This window comes from Phodopus roborovskii, unplaced genomic scaffold (genome assembly GCF_943737965.1).
Source record: "Phodopus roborovskii unplaced genomic scaffold, PHOROB, whole genome shotgun sequence".
NCBI classification, from domain to species: Eukaryota; Metazoa; Chordata; class Mammalia; order Rodentia; family Cricetidae; genus Phodopus; species Phodopus roborovskii.
The window spans coordinates 4,346,392-4,361,441 of record NW_026126484.1 but is presented as its reverse complement, the minus strand read 5'-3'; the positions used below and the strand labels follow the sequence as shown (position 1 = coordinate 4,361,441).

The following is a 15,050-nucleotide window of genomic DNA, read 5'->3' as shown; positions in this document are numbered from 1 at the left end:
TAAACAGTATAGATGTCCATCAACAGATAGATGACAAAAAATGTGATATAATATATATATATGAATAATAATCAGATCTTAAGAAAAATAAAATTATTAAATTCACAGGTAAATGGATAGAGCTGGAAGCAATCATTATAGTAAAGTAACCCAAATCCAGAAAGAAAAATATTACATGTTTTTCTTATCCATGGATGCCAGCATTAAATCTTCAAATAAATGTGTTTAATTTGGAATACCCATAATGACAAGTAAATGGGAAGATGGGAGGAGGCTTTCCAATGAGGGGAGATAGGGCACAAGCTAGATTTGATAACCTTCTCTCTAGGGACTACCATTCATAGTACTAGAAACTGCTATGCAAGCTGCTAAGGGAAGGATCCAACTAAAAGCCCTACCCAGCCAGGATGCCTATGAACCAAAATTACCAGCACAAAATTACAAGATACTAGTAAATGTTCAAAACTGGTACCCGTATCTTGGTTTTAACCAATAGCTCTCTAATTATACTTAAGGCTCACTCAAAGAGAAGGAAATCATGCTAAAAGAAAAGGGGGAAATTTCACAGGTCCAAATCCCTATACAAAAAACTACAGACAACTAATGACTGCTGAGAGAGGAAGAATCAGTCTTCCTCAGTGATAAACCTCCTAATTAGTTATTCAATACCAAGTGGTAAGCCCTTAAATCAAATATATTCAAGCAACACTTAACATATTCAAAAGGTTATGTTTATGTGTTTTATGAAATGTTATATATAAAGCAACTGTATACTTATAAAAAATAAAGAAAAAGAGGACATAAATCTCAGAAGTAGTAAGGGGGATGGGAAGCATTATAGGAAAGGTACTTGGGAGAACTTTAAGAGAGTAAAGTGAATGGGAAAAAATTATATAATTATATTATTATTATTCCTAAAATGTTATTCTGATCTTTCTGAGTAGTACTTTATTATGAAGAAATTATGAACAATAATTGACATGTAGGGTCTCTGATCACAACAGCTAGGAAATGGAAACAATCCAAATGTGCTTCAATTGATAAATGAGTAAGGAAAATGTGGTATACCATTATGAAGTATTATTCAGCTGTAAGGAAAAATGAAATTTGTAAGTAAATGGATGGAAGCAGAAAAAATATTGCAACACAGGTAAGAAAAACAAATGCCACATGTTCTCTCTTATATGTGGTTTCTAGTTCCAAATCATCAGATATGAGTATGTAACCTGGAGTAACCTCAGAAACCAGGGAAGTAAAAAGGCACCATGGTGGGAATGGTATTAGAGAAGAGAACAGATGTATAGTGCTAATATGAAAGGGGAAATGTGGGAAATGAGATATTAGTTGGGGAAATGGGAAGGTGGCCAATACAAAAGGAGACAGAGAGAGAGGACTGAAAGTAGGAGTAAGAATGTTCAGAAATAAATATGTGTGCGTGCGTGCGTGTGTGTGTGTGTGTGTGTGTGTGTGTGTGTGTACTGTGGTAAAGTGGGTATGAAGGGGAAAAGTAGGTGAAAAAAAATCAATTGAAACTAAGAAATAAACTTTGAAAGTCACAAGGCTGAGAATACACTATGTGGCTTCCCTATCAGATTGCAGTGCAGTTGCAATTCACCAATGGAGCCACAGAAGTCCTTCGCCTGAGTACTTTTTCATTCTGTTCAGCACTTGGATAAGAATTGATAGGTCCCAAATGTTTTCACATATTCCCAATTGAGTGCAGTCCTTTTAAATACAATTGCTAACAATAATGAAGTCTTTCCCAAAAGAAAACCTAGAGATTGAACAAAGAGAGATAATGTCTATACTCTGTTCTCTCAGTGAACAAAAGGAAAATGACCCCCGCATTATTTTAAGGAAAGGCTGTATACATTTTTTCCGTGACTAAAAATGAAACATCAAAAGATAGAAGTACAAAGAGCCTTGTATCTTAAGACATTAGAACCTCATAGTTGCTTTGAATTAAATATAAGGTGTTAAAAGAGGTCACTCTGCCTCAGTTTACCCTAGCAGTGCAGTGATCTGCCTAGAGTTAACTAAAGAAAGTAACTCAGGGTAGGGATACCTGATGTAGAAGGTCTTTAAGCCTACCAACCCCATTTGTTTTTAAATGGATGCCTTTTAGTTCTATCTAGTAGGCTGTTATACTGAGCTTGTTTTATTTTAATAATATTCATGTCATTTTCCCCAAAAGTCTTTGCTTTGATCTAACTAAACTCATTTGGACACCTATATTCTTTTAGAAATCCTGCAACACACCATCAATAGAGATGGACTATAGTGTCAAATAATTCAGACTGTAATACACAACTACACAACTATGTCAGTCACTTTAAGAAAATTTTTTCGGAGTTCCCACCAGCAAGATCCTTGACCCCCAAAGCAGGGCCTCTGCTAAAGAAAGAGGCCTCAGTTGGAGAGTCCCAGTCTCCAGTGAGATCCCACTATCCTACAAAACCTTCCCAAGTTTCAGCTCAGCCTTTGTCCTCTTCTACCACCCACTGGCTAGAAGTGAGTCTGGGCCCAATTAGGGTGGCCTCTCCCCTATAACCTCTCCCCATCCACCCCTGGGTTGGCCCCTGATCCCGCTGCTCCTGTGTCCTGTCCCCTTTGAGAGCACCACTGGACCTCTGATACACCCCCACCCATCCCCACCACGAGCCTGCCCCTCCTACCCTGTGCCCTACCCTGCCCACTGTCCTGCCACTCTGGTTGAGCACTGGGACAGAGGGTAGAGCCAACAGTCCACCCTACTTTGGGGAGTTTGCTGAACAACTCTGAACAAAGGAGACCTGCCTATCCATGCGGGACCACCCGTAATTTCCACCTGCATGGTCTCTGACCCCACCTCCAGTCCTCTGGTGGAGTCCTGGGCCCCTCCCAGAGATCCACCTATCTCTGCAGGTCCACTCTGAGTTCCTGCCGGCAAGATCCTTGACCCCCAAAGCAGGGCCTCTGCTAAAGAAAGAAGCCTCAGCTGGAGAATCCAAGTTTCCAGGGAGATCAGACTATCGTGCAGAAACTTCCCAAGTTTTAGCACAGCCTTTGTCCTCTACTTCCAGCCATTGGCTAGTGGCATCTTCTACTGGATCCTCAGCCCTGACCCCATCCCTGGGTCCCTTTCTGAGGAGAGACCTCCTATAGAGTTTGGACCACCCAGAGCTACAGATATTGAATCTCTGACCACTTAAGTCCACCAGGGAAGTACCATAGAGAGAGGGAGAGACCCCACCAACACCTACTGGAGGAAGCTATGGGAAGACAGCAATACAAGAAAACACCTAACAACAGAAAGACAAGCATGACACCACCAGAATCTAGGGAATCTACACCAACTAGAACGGAACACAACAACAAAGCAGAGGAAGCAGAAGGGAATGATTTAAAAAATACCGTCATAAAAATGATAGAGGCCCTCAAAGAAGATGTGAGAAAATCCCTTAAAGAAATGGAGGAAAAAACAAACAAAAAAGTGGAATAAATGAACAAATTCCTTAAGGAAAGCAAAGGAAGTACAGAAAGCCAAGAAAAAACAAGGAGGTGAAGAAAACGGTTCAAAACTTGAAAACTGAAATGGAGAAAAAAGATAACACAAACTGAAGGAATGCTGGAAATAGAAAAACTGGGCATAAAATCGAGAACTACAGACTCAAGCATAACCAACAGAATTCAAGAGATGGAAGAGAGAATCTCAGGCACGGAAGATAAACTACAAGAAATAGATTCATCGACCAAACAAAATCATAAATCCAACAAATCCTTAACACAAAACATCCAGGAAATGTGGGACACCGTGAAAAGGCCAAACCTAAGAATAATAGGCATAGAGGAAGGTGAGGAAGCCCAGCTCAAAGGTACCGAAAACATATTCAACAAAATCATTGAGGAAAACTTTCCAAATCTGAAGAAGGACATGCCCATGAAAGTACAAGAAGCATACCGAACCCCAAATAGGCTGGACCAAAGAAAAAAGACACCTCGACATATAATAATCAAAACACCTAGCATACAGAATACAGAAAGAATATTAAGAGCAGCGAAGGAAAAAGCACAGGTAACATATAAAGTCAGACCTATCAAAATTACACTTGACTTCTATATTGAAACCCTCAAGGCTAGAAGGTCCTGGATAGATATTCTACAAGTAATAAGAGTCCATGGACGACAGTCCAGGCTACTATACCCAGCAAAACTCTCAATCACTATAGATGGAGAAAACAAGGTATTTAATAACAAAGCCAAAATTTCCCAATACGTATCTACAAATCCAGCCCTACAGAAAGTATTGGAAGGAAAACTTCAACCCAAAGACATTAACTATACCCACATCGATGTAGGCAACAAATAATCTCACTACACCAGAAACCACGCGTAAAGCAGGACAAATATATTCACTGCCAAACACCACTGTCAAAAACAAATCTAAAACAAACAAGCATCAACAATCAAACAGCCTTACTCACCCTCAACATTAATGGTCTTAACTCACCTATAAAAAGACACAGGCTAACAGAATGGTTACAAAGACAGAATCCATCCTTCTGCTGCATACAAGAAACATATCTAAGCTTCAAAGATAGACATTACCTCAGGGTAAAGGGTTGGGAAAAGATCTTCCAATCAAATGAACCCAAGAAACAAGCAGACATGGCTATCCTAATATCTAACAAGTTAGACTTCAAACCAAAATTAATCAAAAGAGATGAAGACGGTCATTTCATATTCATCACAGGAGAAATCCATCAAAAAAAAGTCTCAATTCTGAACATCTATGCCCCAAATACAAAGGCACCCACATTCATAAAAGAAATGCTACTAAGACTCAAACATCACATAAAACCTCACACATTTATGTGGGAGACTTCAACATACCACTCTCACCACTAGACAGGACCGCCAATCAGAAACTCAACAAAGAAACAAAAAAACTAACAGAAGTTATGTCTCAACTGAGGTTAACAGACACCTATAGAACATTCCATCCAAACACAAAAGAATATACCTTCTTCTCTGCTCCACGTGCAACCTTCTCTAACATCGACCACATACTAGGTGGCATAACAAACCTCAACAGATTCAAGAGAATTGGAAAAGTCTCCTGTATCTTATCAGACCATCATGATTTAAAATTGGAATTCAACAACAACACAAATAGCAGAAAACCTGCAAACTCATGGAAACTGAACAATGTACAATTGTACCACTCCTGGGTCAAAGAAGAAATAAAGAAAGAAATTAAGGACTTTCTAAAATTCAACAAGAATGAGAACACAACATACCCGAATTTATGGGACACCTTGAAAACAGTGTTACCAGGGAAGTTCATTGCACTAAGTGCGCATATGAGGAAAACAGAGGATGGTCACATAAGAGAATTGACAGCACAACTGAAAGCCTTAGAGCAAAAAGGGGCAAACTCACCCTGGAGGAGTAGACACCAGGAAATAATCAACTTGAGGGCTGAAATCAACAAAATAGAAACCAGAAAAACAGTACCAAAAAATCAATGCACCAAAGAGTTGGCTTTTTGAGAAAATCAACAAGATAGACAAACCTTTATCCAAACTAATGAAAAAGCAGAGAGAAAACATGCAAATTAACAAAATCAGAAATGAAAAGGGGAACATAACAACAGACACAGAGGAAATCCAGACCTACAAGGCTGCCACCAACTAATAATTTGAGCAACCGTGGAAAGGCTACCATAAATACCCTTTCCAGATAGTGAGATCAACAACTAACTAATTCACCACGATGGAGCCCTCATCTAGTAACTGTTGGAAACAGAAGCAAACACCCATAACTAAACCCTGAGTCGAACATGAATCCAGATGCAGAGGGAGAGGACAAGACCAGGTTGCAGAAACACATAGAGACAGCTTACCTGAACGAGGAGCTAACGGGCCCCCAGACTAATAGCTGGGAAGCCAGCATGGTTCTGACTCAGAAACCCTGAATATGGGTCTCAGCTAGAAGGACTGAGCAGCCTAAGGGACCTCAGACAGTGGAACCAGGATGTATTATTCCTGGTGCACAAAAGGACATTGCGGACACATCCCCCATGGAGGGATACTGCCTTAACCTAGAGCAGAAGTCCTAGTCCCTACTTCAAATGACTTGACTGATTTACATGACCCCACCTGGATGGCATTGCCCTACATGTGGAGTTGGGGTTGGAGAATGGGAAGGGAGGGTGGTCAGGGTGCATGTGAGTGGGCAGAGAGGGTAAGAGGAAGGGAAGGAGGGAGAGGGAACTGGGATCTACATGTAAAATAAATAAATAAATAAAAGAATGTTCTAGGAATACCTACCTCGGGCCCTGTAATGTGCATCAGACCAGACATAGCAGAGGCAATAGCATCATAACCTGCTCTCTGAGACATGGGCCCTGTCTGGCCATATCCTGCAACAAGAACGTACATTCAGTATTACATAGGGTGTGAAAATATACTAAAACAATTAACCTCCAGAAATTATGCAACATTGCTCCAATTAGATCTGTATGAACCCTTGATGGAGACAATAAAAATTAGTATATTATATTATGGAAAACAAAAACCTGTTGAATTGCTGAGTATATACCACCTTCAGGAGTGTTTTATTTGGCCTTTAGAACATTTTTAAATGGCTTTATTTAGTTGTCAACAATTTTTAAAATAAAATAAGAAAGATAGCACACAAGACACCATTTCTAGCCAGGTGAACGTACACAGAATGAAGCAAAGTGCATTTACATAGACTACGTTTACTTATTTTTCAACTAAGCAAATAAGTTACAAGTGACAAATTTTAAAATATACACATTTTAGGAGTGATGGTACAGTACAAACATGTAACCCTAACACTCAGGAGGCTGAGGAAGCAAGACCCAGAGTTTGAGGTTAGCCTATACTACATTGCTAGACCTTGTGTGAAAAGAAAAAAAAATTATGACTGAACAGTGTCATTTTAAGTACAACACTTTTTTTATTTCTGACTTTTTTTGTTCAGAAAGGAAGAACAAAATCAAAAATCATGAGTGCTCTTTTCTCCTCCTTTTTTTCTGTCTTGGTTTTTATTGTTTAATACTAAAGGTTGTATCAGGAACTGTAGGATTCTGTCTCCAAATCCCACTTATTACCCAGAGAATGAACAAATGAAGAGCTTTTCCAACATCTCTATATACATAGTCTGCTTTGTAAGTATCTAGAAAGGGCTTCTTGGGAACTTGCTTCACCAGACACTGGGGAGTACCCCCTGCTTCATCCCTTCCTTCCCTCCCTCTAGGCCTTGACTTTAACATTTCATTAGCAAAACAAGAAAAAACAAACAACAAAAAAAAGCAAACAAAAAAATTAATGGCCCTTTGTAGAAAGCAGCCTACATTACACTCTATGCAATTTGTGCTCAAAGCTCTTAACTCAAAGATGTGTAATATATTTGTTTATTTATTACAGTTGTTTCTTTCATGCTGAGATGTAACCTCTGGGAATGTTTTCTATTTGATTGACTGCCATATCCTCAGCCTCTAGAATAATATTTGATGACACTTAGTGGAGAAATAAATACTTGCTACTCAAAAACAATTAGTTTTTTTTTTTTAAGATCAACCTATAAACTACATGAAGAAGCAAAAGAAGTGTTCACATGATCTAACCATCAGTTAATCTATCCAGACATATTTGCTACCATAAATTGTCTCTGATAGAAATGACAGTGCATAAAAATCCTCACATGAAACATGTCTATCATCTAGTTTCAATCCTCACTTATATATAACCAATCTGTTTTTCTTTTTTTTTTTTCCCTTTAAATTTGAAATAAGGTTGTTTTACATGTCAATCCAGTTTCCTTGCCCTACCATCATCCCCTATACCCAATCTTCTTTCCAGTTACAACTATTGTATGAAAAAAAAAATACAATAAAAAAAAATACTTGAATGTCCTTGTTCAGGTGAAAAAAAAACAAAGCTTATCATTTCTTAACTATTACTCTTTAGAGCATTAAAAAGGGGCAGGGAGAGACTATGAAGAGATCATAGTAACACAAGAAACAAAGTGGAAATCAGCAACCTGGAAATTTCTTCCAAGCATGAGTGCATGGATTTCAGTGCACCTAGTGTAAGTGGTACACTAGAGCAGGCTTCAGTTTTTGCTGCAATGTCATTCCCTGCATAAAACATCATCCTGGAGCAGAGCAAAGCTGCTGGAACACAGAAGAAACACTGTGCTTGCTAAACCACCTGTGAACTCAACAGGAGTCACAAGGAGGATGAGGTTTCAATGAGTGCAACCTTAGGAAAATCAATATGTGCTACTAGCCAGAGGTCCAAATCCTCAGATGAGAGTAACTAAGGCCTCTCAGCATCAGCACAACTCTAAATGGAATCTTCTAGATGATTTTGCAGACACATAGGCTCAAAAGAAATACCAAACAGATTATAAAATAAAAGCATACCAAACCAGTTGCCTTGTGATGTAAATTCTTTTTGTTCAGCTCATAATAAGAGTGAAGCACAGATACCCTAATTACTTTAAATTGTCATTTCCAAATGTTTCTAGTTAAAAAAAAAAAAACAGTTACATTGGAGATAGTAGGTACAAAGAAAAACAGAGTAAGCTTTATAGTTGAAAAAAATTTAGATTCAAATTCTGGTTCTGCCAACTATTAAATCATCAAAAATTCATTTAATCTCCCTGAGCCTCAATAACTGTACTAACATTTATCTCACACAATCAACTTGACTGCACAGTGTAAGCAGAGTGAATTTCACATTGAACATTAAATATTAATCAATAAATATATATTAACTCACCAATAATATACTAGCTTACATTCTTCCATCCAATATTTAGAATAGCATAAAAAATATGCTACTTTGAGGTAAGTCAAAGTAATGAGAATAGAAATCCTAAATATTTAAATTAAGTTGTCTGACATCCACAAAAAAAAAAATGGAATTTTTTTTTAAAGTTGGAACTTAGCACTTGCTCATTGGACAAAAAAAATGTGGTAATAATAATATTATTATATAATAAAGCTGGGTATGTGGTTGCACATCATTAATCCCAGCAATTGGGAGGCAGAAGTAGGCCAATCTCTGTGAGCTTGAGGCTAGCCTGGCTTACAAGTGAGTTCCCAAACAGCTACACTACATAAAGACCCTGTCTCAAGTACAAACATAATAATAGTAATTATGCGTGTGTATATACATGTATGTGTGTGATCCAAAAATTATTCTCTTTTTACCTAATACTTAACTATTTAAATGTTATTAATAATGTCAAAAGTTTGGACAATAGGATTTTCAATTAGATTTCTCTGTTGATAACATGAAAACTATAATTATTGATCTGAATATGAAATCTAAACAGTTTTTTAATTTATCTTTACAATATTAAACATGATCCAAAGTTAACAGAGAAAAAAAATCTATCAATTCTTCTTGTGTTGAAATTAAGGAGGTAAGGAAAATTAAGGCAGTTGTAGAAAAGTACACTGTCCTCTCCTTTCTGTCTCTGTCTCTCCTCTTTCCTCTCTTCCTGCTCCCCCACCCCCATCTGACTTACAATCACTCTGAGGAACAAGCTCGCCATCTCGTGGCTTCTATGAACACTGACTATAAAGTAAATCTTGAATGCTAAGAATGTGAGTAAAAGTTTGGTCCTAATTTCATTTATTTTTCTTCCTAATAGTGCCTCGCTTCATGTCTTTCTTCCTCCCCTTCAGGATCTTAGAAAGCAGCACTAACATGGGCATCCATGCTATCTGTAACTCTGTGTCCCCTCACAATGTCAATACTGTCTCTACCAATTCTTACCCTTTGGGAAGTCAAATCCCTTTGAGAAACTGATAAGAGTCTCTACACACACCCCAGAAGAATGTAACTGAATAAATGTTGCTCATAGAACCCATTCCTGGGGTGGGGCTCTGCATCTAAATGGCATTCAGTGTTTACATACACCTGCTCCAAAGCCAGCTCTCTTGATAGAGATCAGCCTAAGGGCAATTTGATGCTTCTAAGTAATCAAGAGCTTATTATGAGGCTCTAGCCTGATAATAAAAGAAAAGAGAACAAAAGGAAGCATCACTCATTTAGGTTTTTTTCAGTCCCCTACCTTAATTCTTGCTTTGTGAGGTCACATATTCTTTATAAAGTGCAAGGAAAGGCAGTGCATGACTGTAAGCCAACATCTGGAGGCTGAGACAGTATGGAAAACAAGGCATTGTCTATCTCTATGTCTAAAAGGGTAATGACACTGTTATAAATTTGTAAATTACATCATTTATTTCACACACAAAAAATCCTAGAAGTTAGTGTCATTCCCATTTTTATTTTTTAAAAATCAAATCATTTGCTTATAATCACATGCTATAATCTTATATCAAATGTGCATTCTTAAATATAAAGATGTTTATGTATACTTGTACTTGTACTGACATCTAAAAGTCTGAAATACTAGAAGCTGTTGATTCCCTAAACATAAATCACATCCTAGCTCAAACTCACATGCCACTAACCAAAATTGTCCATTTTCCTATTTTCACTATCACATTTCATGAAAAACACACCTCAACATACACACAATCAAGGAACCTGTGATGGGAGATATCATTCTATATATGTTCTGTATATGTTGGCCAATAGGAAAGGAAGGTAGGAGGGACTAGGAGACCAGGAGGAAAGAGGAAGTAGTAAGGAGGAGTCAGGATGGAGAGTCTGGAGAAAGCAGAATGCCAGCCGGCTCCCGGTAAGAGAAGACCACGTGGAAATACTAGATTAATAGAAATGGGTTAATACTTAAGACAGAGCTAGCTGTTAAGAAACTAGTACCTGGCCAATAGCATTGTATCAAATACAGAGTCTCTGTGCATTAATTGGGGCTGGCGCGGCGGCGGGACAAGACTGGCGGCGGGACAAGACTGGCGGCGGGAGGAAAAACCATACTCCTTACAAACCTGAGCTACCCTAAATTCTTTTCTTTTATTCCTTGATCATATCAAACTTTTCAGTAATTCCTGGTTGATTATTTGACTTGCCAGTTATCTCCCCCATCTACCTGAGCTCCTATGCCCTTACTTACTGCTCACCTGCCTCAATTTCCTCTGGTGGCATGATACAAAGAACTTAAAAAGATCTGATCAAGTTATTTGCATACTGAAATTATTGTTCAGTTATATATAGGCATAAAATAATAATATTCCTTAACATGATATAACTGGGTTATTTATGACATAGCCATTTCACAATTCATATGTCCATTTATCTTTTACCACATCTCCAGAACTATTTACATTCAGTATAGTTGTTCTGCAGACATAAACAGCTCTTTAGTTTATGCTATTTTACACATTTTCTCCATCTCCACTGTCTTGTATCTGATTCTCTCCAAGACACACAGCATGTCAGTGACAGGCAGTCATGGATATGAAGAAATATATTTCAAAGATGTGTATACCTGTGCCAGTAGCAAACATAAAAACTCAATATAAATATGTTGATACAGTTAAGTAATACCAATATTTCAAAAGCTGCAGAAATTCTAACAATAGACCATTACCTAGGAGAGCAAAAGGCAATAAAATATGTTGGGATGAATAATAAAGTATGTCAAATGTATTTAAATATCTGCACATTGCTTCTTTTCTCAGCTGGTTGTTTTTGTTTTATAGTGTGAAGAGTTAAAATGATAATAGGGTCTGAAAGATAACTCAGCAGGTAATAGCAATTTTAATGAGAACCTGATGACTTGAGTTCTATCCCTACAATCCAAGCCTGATATGGTGATATGCATTTGTAATAGCAGCATTCTTACTCTGAGATGCAGGCCAAGATAGGAGGGAGAATAACCTGAAAGCACACAGGCCAGCTAGTTTGGAATAGACAGCATAACAGAAACATAAGACACCATGCCTCAGTGGGTGAAATGTCAGAACTGACTCCCCAAATTGCCCTCTGTCCTCCACATGCATGCCATAACATGTAGTACTATACATGTGTGCATGTGCATGCAACACACACAAACACATACACTTTCTTAATTAAAATAAGAATGTAGACTCAGTATTTTTAAGTTTTATTTTATTCAAATGCTTGTTCCTACCCATTGAGAATACCTGGGAATGAAGAATAACATAAGACAAGTATTCCTACTATCTGAAAGTGCAATGGATTTAAACATATCAAGTATACTAAATTCTGTGGATTCATGGTGAATTTTTAATAACCCATAACTATTGGTTTATACTACGGAATAAATTAATATTGTGAAGATTCATAACTAAGGGAAAAGTTTTGCATCTACCCATCTTCCTCCCTCCCTCATGTTACAAACACTTCAGCAGGATTCCAATGCAACAAACCCAAAACCAATGTATTTCACGGACCCCATAGCTCAAATAACAGAGACATAACTTGCTATTTCAAGGAACAATACTCATATTTCATATGTCATCTCATTTATGTTCATAATAACTACAAGGAATGCATTTCATTGTCCCATTTTATTACTGTGAGCAAAACGGTGTTGTGAACAATGAAGTGGATTACTCAAAGTCACACCATTATTTACCTATAAGCAACTATTAAACTATTGACATTAATGACTATGAGTAATGTTTTACAAATGTTTCTATGATAATAAACAATTTATAAAATATTTGGAACAAAACTGTGATCAAAAATATCAACAATTTGGACATTATTCAAAGACCAAAAGTGTGATTAATGTGGTTTGCTCTCTGAACAACCTTTGAAATTAGATCACCCATTTCTATCGGAAGCAGTGGCAAATTGACTGGTTAATTGCAAAGCACTTAAAACATGGGAAAAATCATGCTAACAAGCATATGTTCCCAATTCAAAAAAAAATGGATGTTGTAGCAAAAACATCCTGACTTTATCACAGAATTACAATTACAATTCGTTTCATCATATCCAATTTGGTAATGCTAAAAGTACTTTTTGTTTTATAGCTGTTTTATATACATGTATTTCTCAACTGTATATCATCATACCAGGTAGATAACAGAAACTTATTACTTGTCCATCTAACTGTGCATATTTTGTTTTATGATATTCCTTACAAGGCTATGCTATTCTTCATATAAACTTTCAAAAAATATTTTCACACAGTTGATAGGAGTTTGGAAGACTGGGTAGCAAGAAAAATGCTAGTGTGCATAGCATACTTAAGACAACAAAAAGTTCTTAAAGCTCTCATTATTTAAATGGAGTCCATCGCTAAAAAGTTCTAATGCTGTGCCAGTGAACTTATACATACATACACACAGATTGTTCTAAATGCTAAAAGACATAATCAAGAGTGGAGGGAAAGGCTATTAGAAACCACAGTTATATAATGAAAAGAAATATAATTTGTCCTTCAACTTTGAATTTGGATATATTTCTATGTTTTTAAAAAAATGTATCAATAGTCAGCTGCATATTGCAAGCTTTATTACTTTCTCTAAGAAGAATTCAGCTCACAGTTTGATAGATGCATCATAAAATAACAATAAATGAAAAATTCAGCATTGTAATGTAGTTTTCCTCTTCAAGGGAAAAAAAATCAAATCTTAAATGACAGAAATGTAAAACAAACTTTGAGTAGAAAAGAAAATAAAAGCCCAGCCAGACTCTCACATAAACCAACTCCTTATAGCTGAATTCCCACACCCCAAATAGCAGCACTACGTCAGCCTTTGAAAGGACATTCTAGGCAATGAACACAAAAATACTCAGTACAGGCCTCTTTACAAAGCAAGACTAAACATCATCTCAAATCAAATCCAGACAAATGGACAATCCAAATGAGTACCAACTTAATAAGAATCACCTTTAGCCTTGCTCCACTGCCAAGAGGAAAATTCTCAATTAAGGGCAAATATACATCTTTATTTAATAAATAAGTGAAACAATAAAATAAAAGGGAAAAGACATTAAGTTAAATATTCTCTGAAAAGACCATAATTGAGAGCAATTAAAACTTTTTGCCCAGTGAAGATTTTGGTTAGCAATCTCTCCAGATACTCTCAGTGATGCAATCTCAGGGCACAGAAATAACATGAAGCCGGGGGGTGGGGGGATGGCATGTAATGGTCCTGGCAAAACTCATCATGTATAGACTAGCTGACAAGAGGCTTAAACATTTGCAGTTACAAATAAATACACTGAGTGCTGAGATCCAAGTTTCTCCACCCAACAGAACCAAAGGTCAGTGAAGAAAATGGACTAGAGCATTGGCATCATGTAGGCAAACCCTAAAAACCATTTGCAAAAAAAAAAAAAAAAAAAAAAAATGTGTTCAATGAAGAGTAACAAAGTGAAAGTCTACATGAGCCATCTTTAAGACATTCATACTGGGGAAAGGATGAAGATACAGCTCAGAGTTTAAGGGTACTTGCTGCTTTTTCTGAGGACCCAGGTTCAAATCCCAGAACCCAAAAGCAGATTACAACCATCTTAACTCAAGTTCCAGGTACCTTTATTCTGGCCTCCACAGACATGAGGCATTTGGTACACATGCAAAACACACATACACATAAAATAAATTTAGAGAGAGATTCTTACTAGCCAAATCTGTGGAAATTTGAGCCTTGAAAAATATCAGGTACAGAATATAACCTATTGATTAAATATGACTTAAGAGTCCACATTTGTATGTATTTTTTCATAACATAAATGCAAAGTTTCTTTCTAGAAGTAGAAAGCCAGCTAATAGACATAAGAAGAAAACTGGAATTAGAAACTTGATAGTTAACAAAATTATAGTAATAGTAACTCACACAAGAATCATCATTGGGTGTGGTGGTACACACCTTTTATCCCAGCACTTAGGAAGCAAAGGGAGAAAGATCTCTGTGAGTTCAAGACCATCCTGGTCCACAGAGTGTTTCAGAACACTCAGCATTATATACAGAGACCCTATCTCAAAAAAGAAAAAAAAAATTCAATGTATGATAAAAGTAGTGAGGAGTGCAAAATGGTTACACATCTCAAAATGCATCCCAAACACAATATTCATAAATAGAGAGTAATTGTGGTCAAGAATCCTGGCAGGCTAAATGG

The 15,050-nt window shown here is 37.0% G+C and overlaps 1 protein-coding gene across 1 annotated transcript in view; it reads right to left on the bottom strand.

The window, feature by feature from the left end:
• The window catches only part of Sugct (succinyl-CoA:glutarate-CoA transferase), a gene marked incomplete at its 3' end in the record, with an annotated part of 148,121 nt that overhangs the window by 51,258 nt on the left and 81,813 nt on the right, over window positions 1-15,050 (bottom strand). The window contains exon 7 of the mRNA XM_051194693.1: window positions 6,312-6,403. Within this exon, the coding sequence (XP_051050650.1) occupies window positions 6,312-6,403 (92 nt within the window). The remainder of the gene's footprint in view (window positions 1-6,311; window positions 6,404-15,050) is intronic.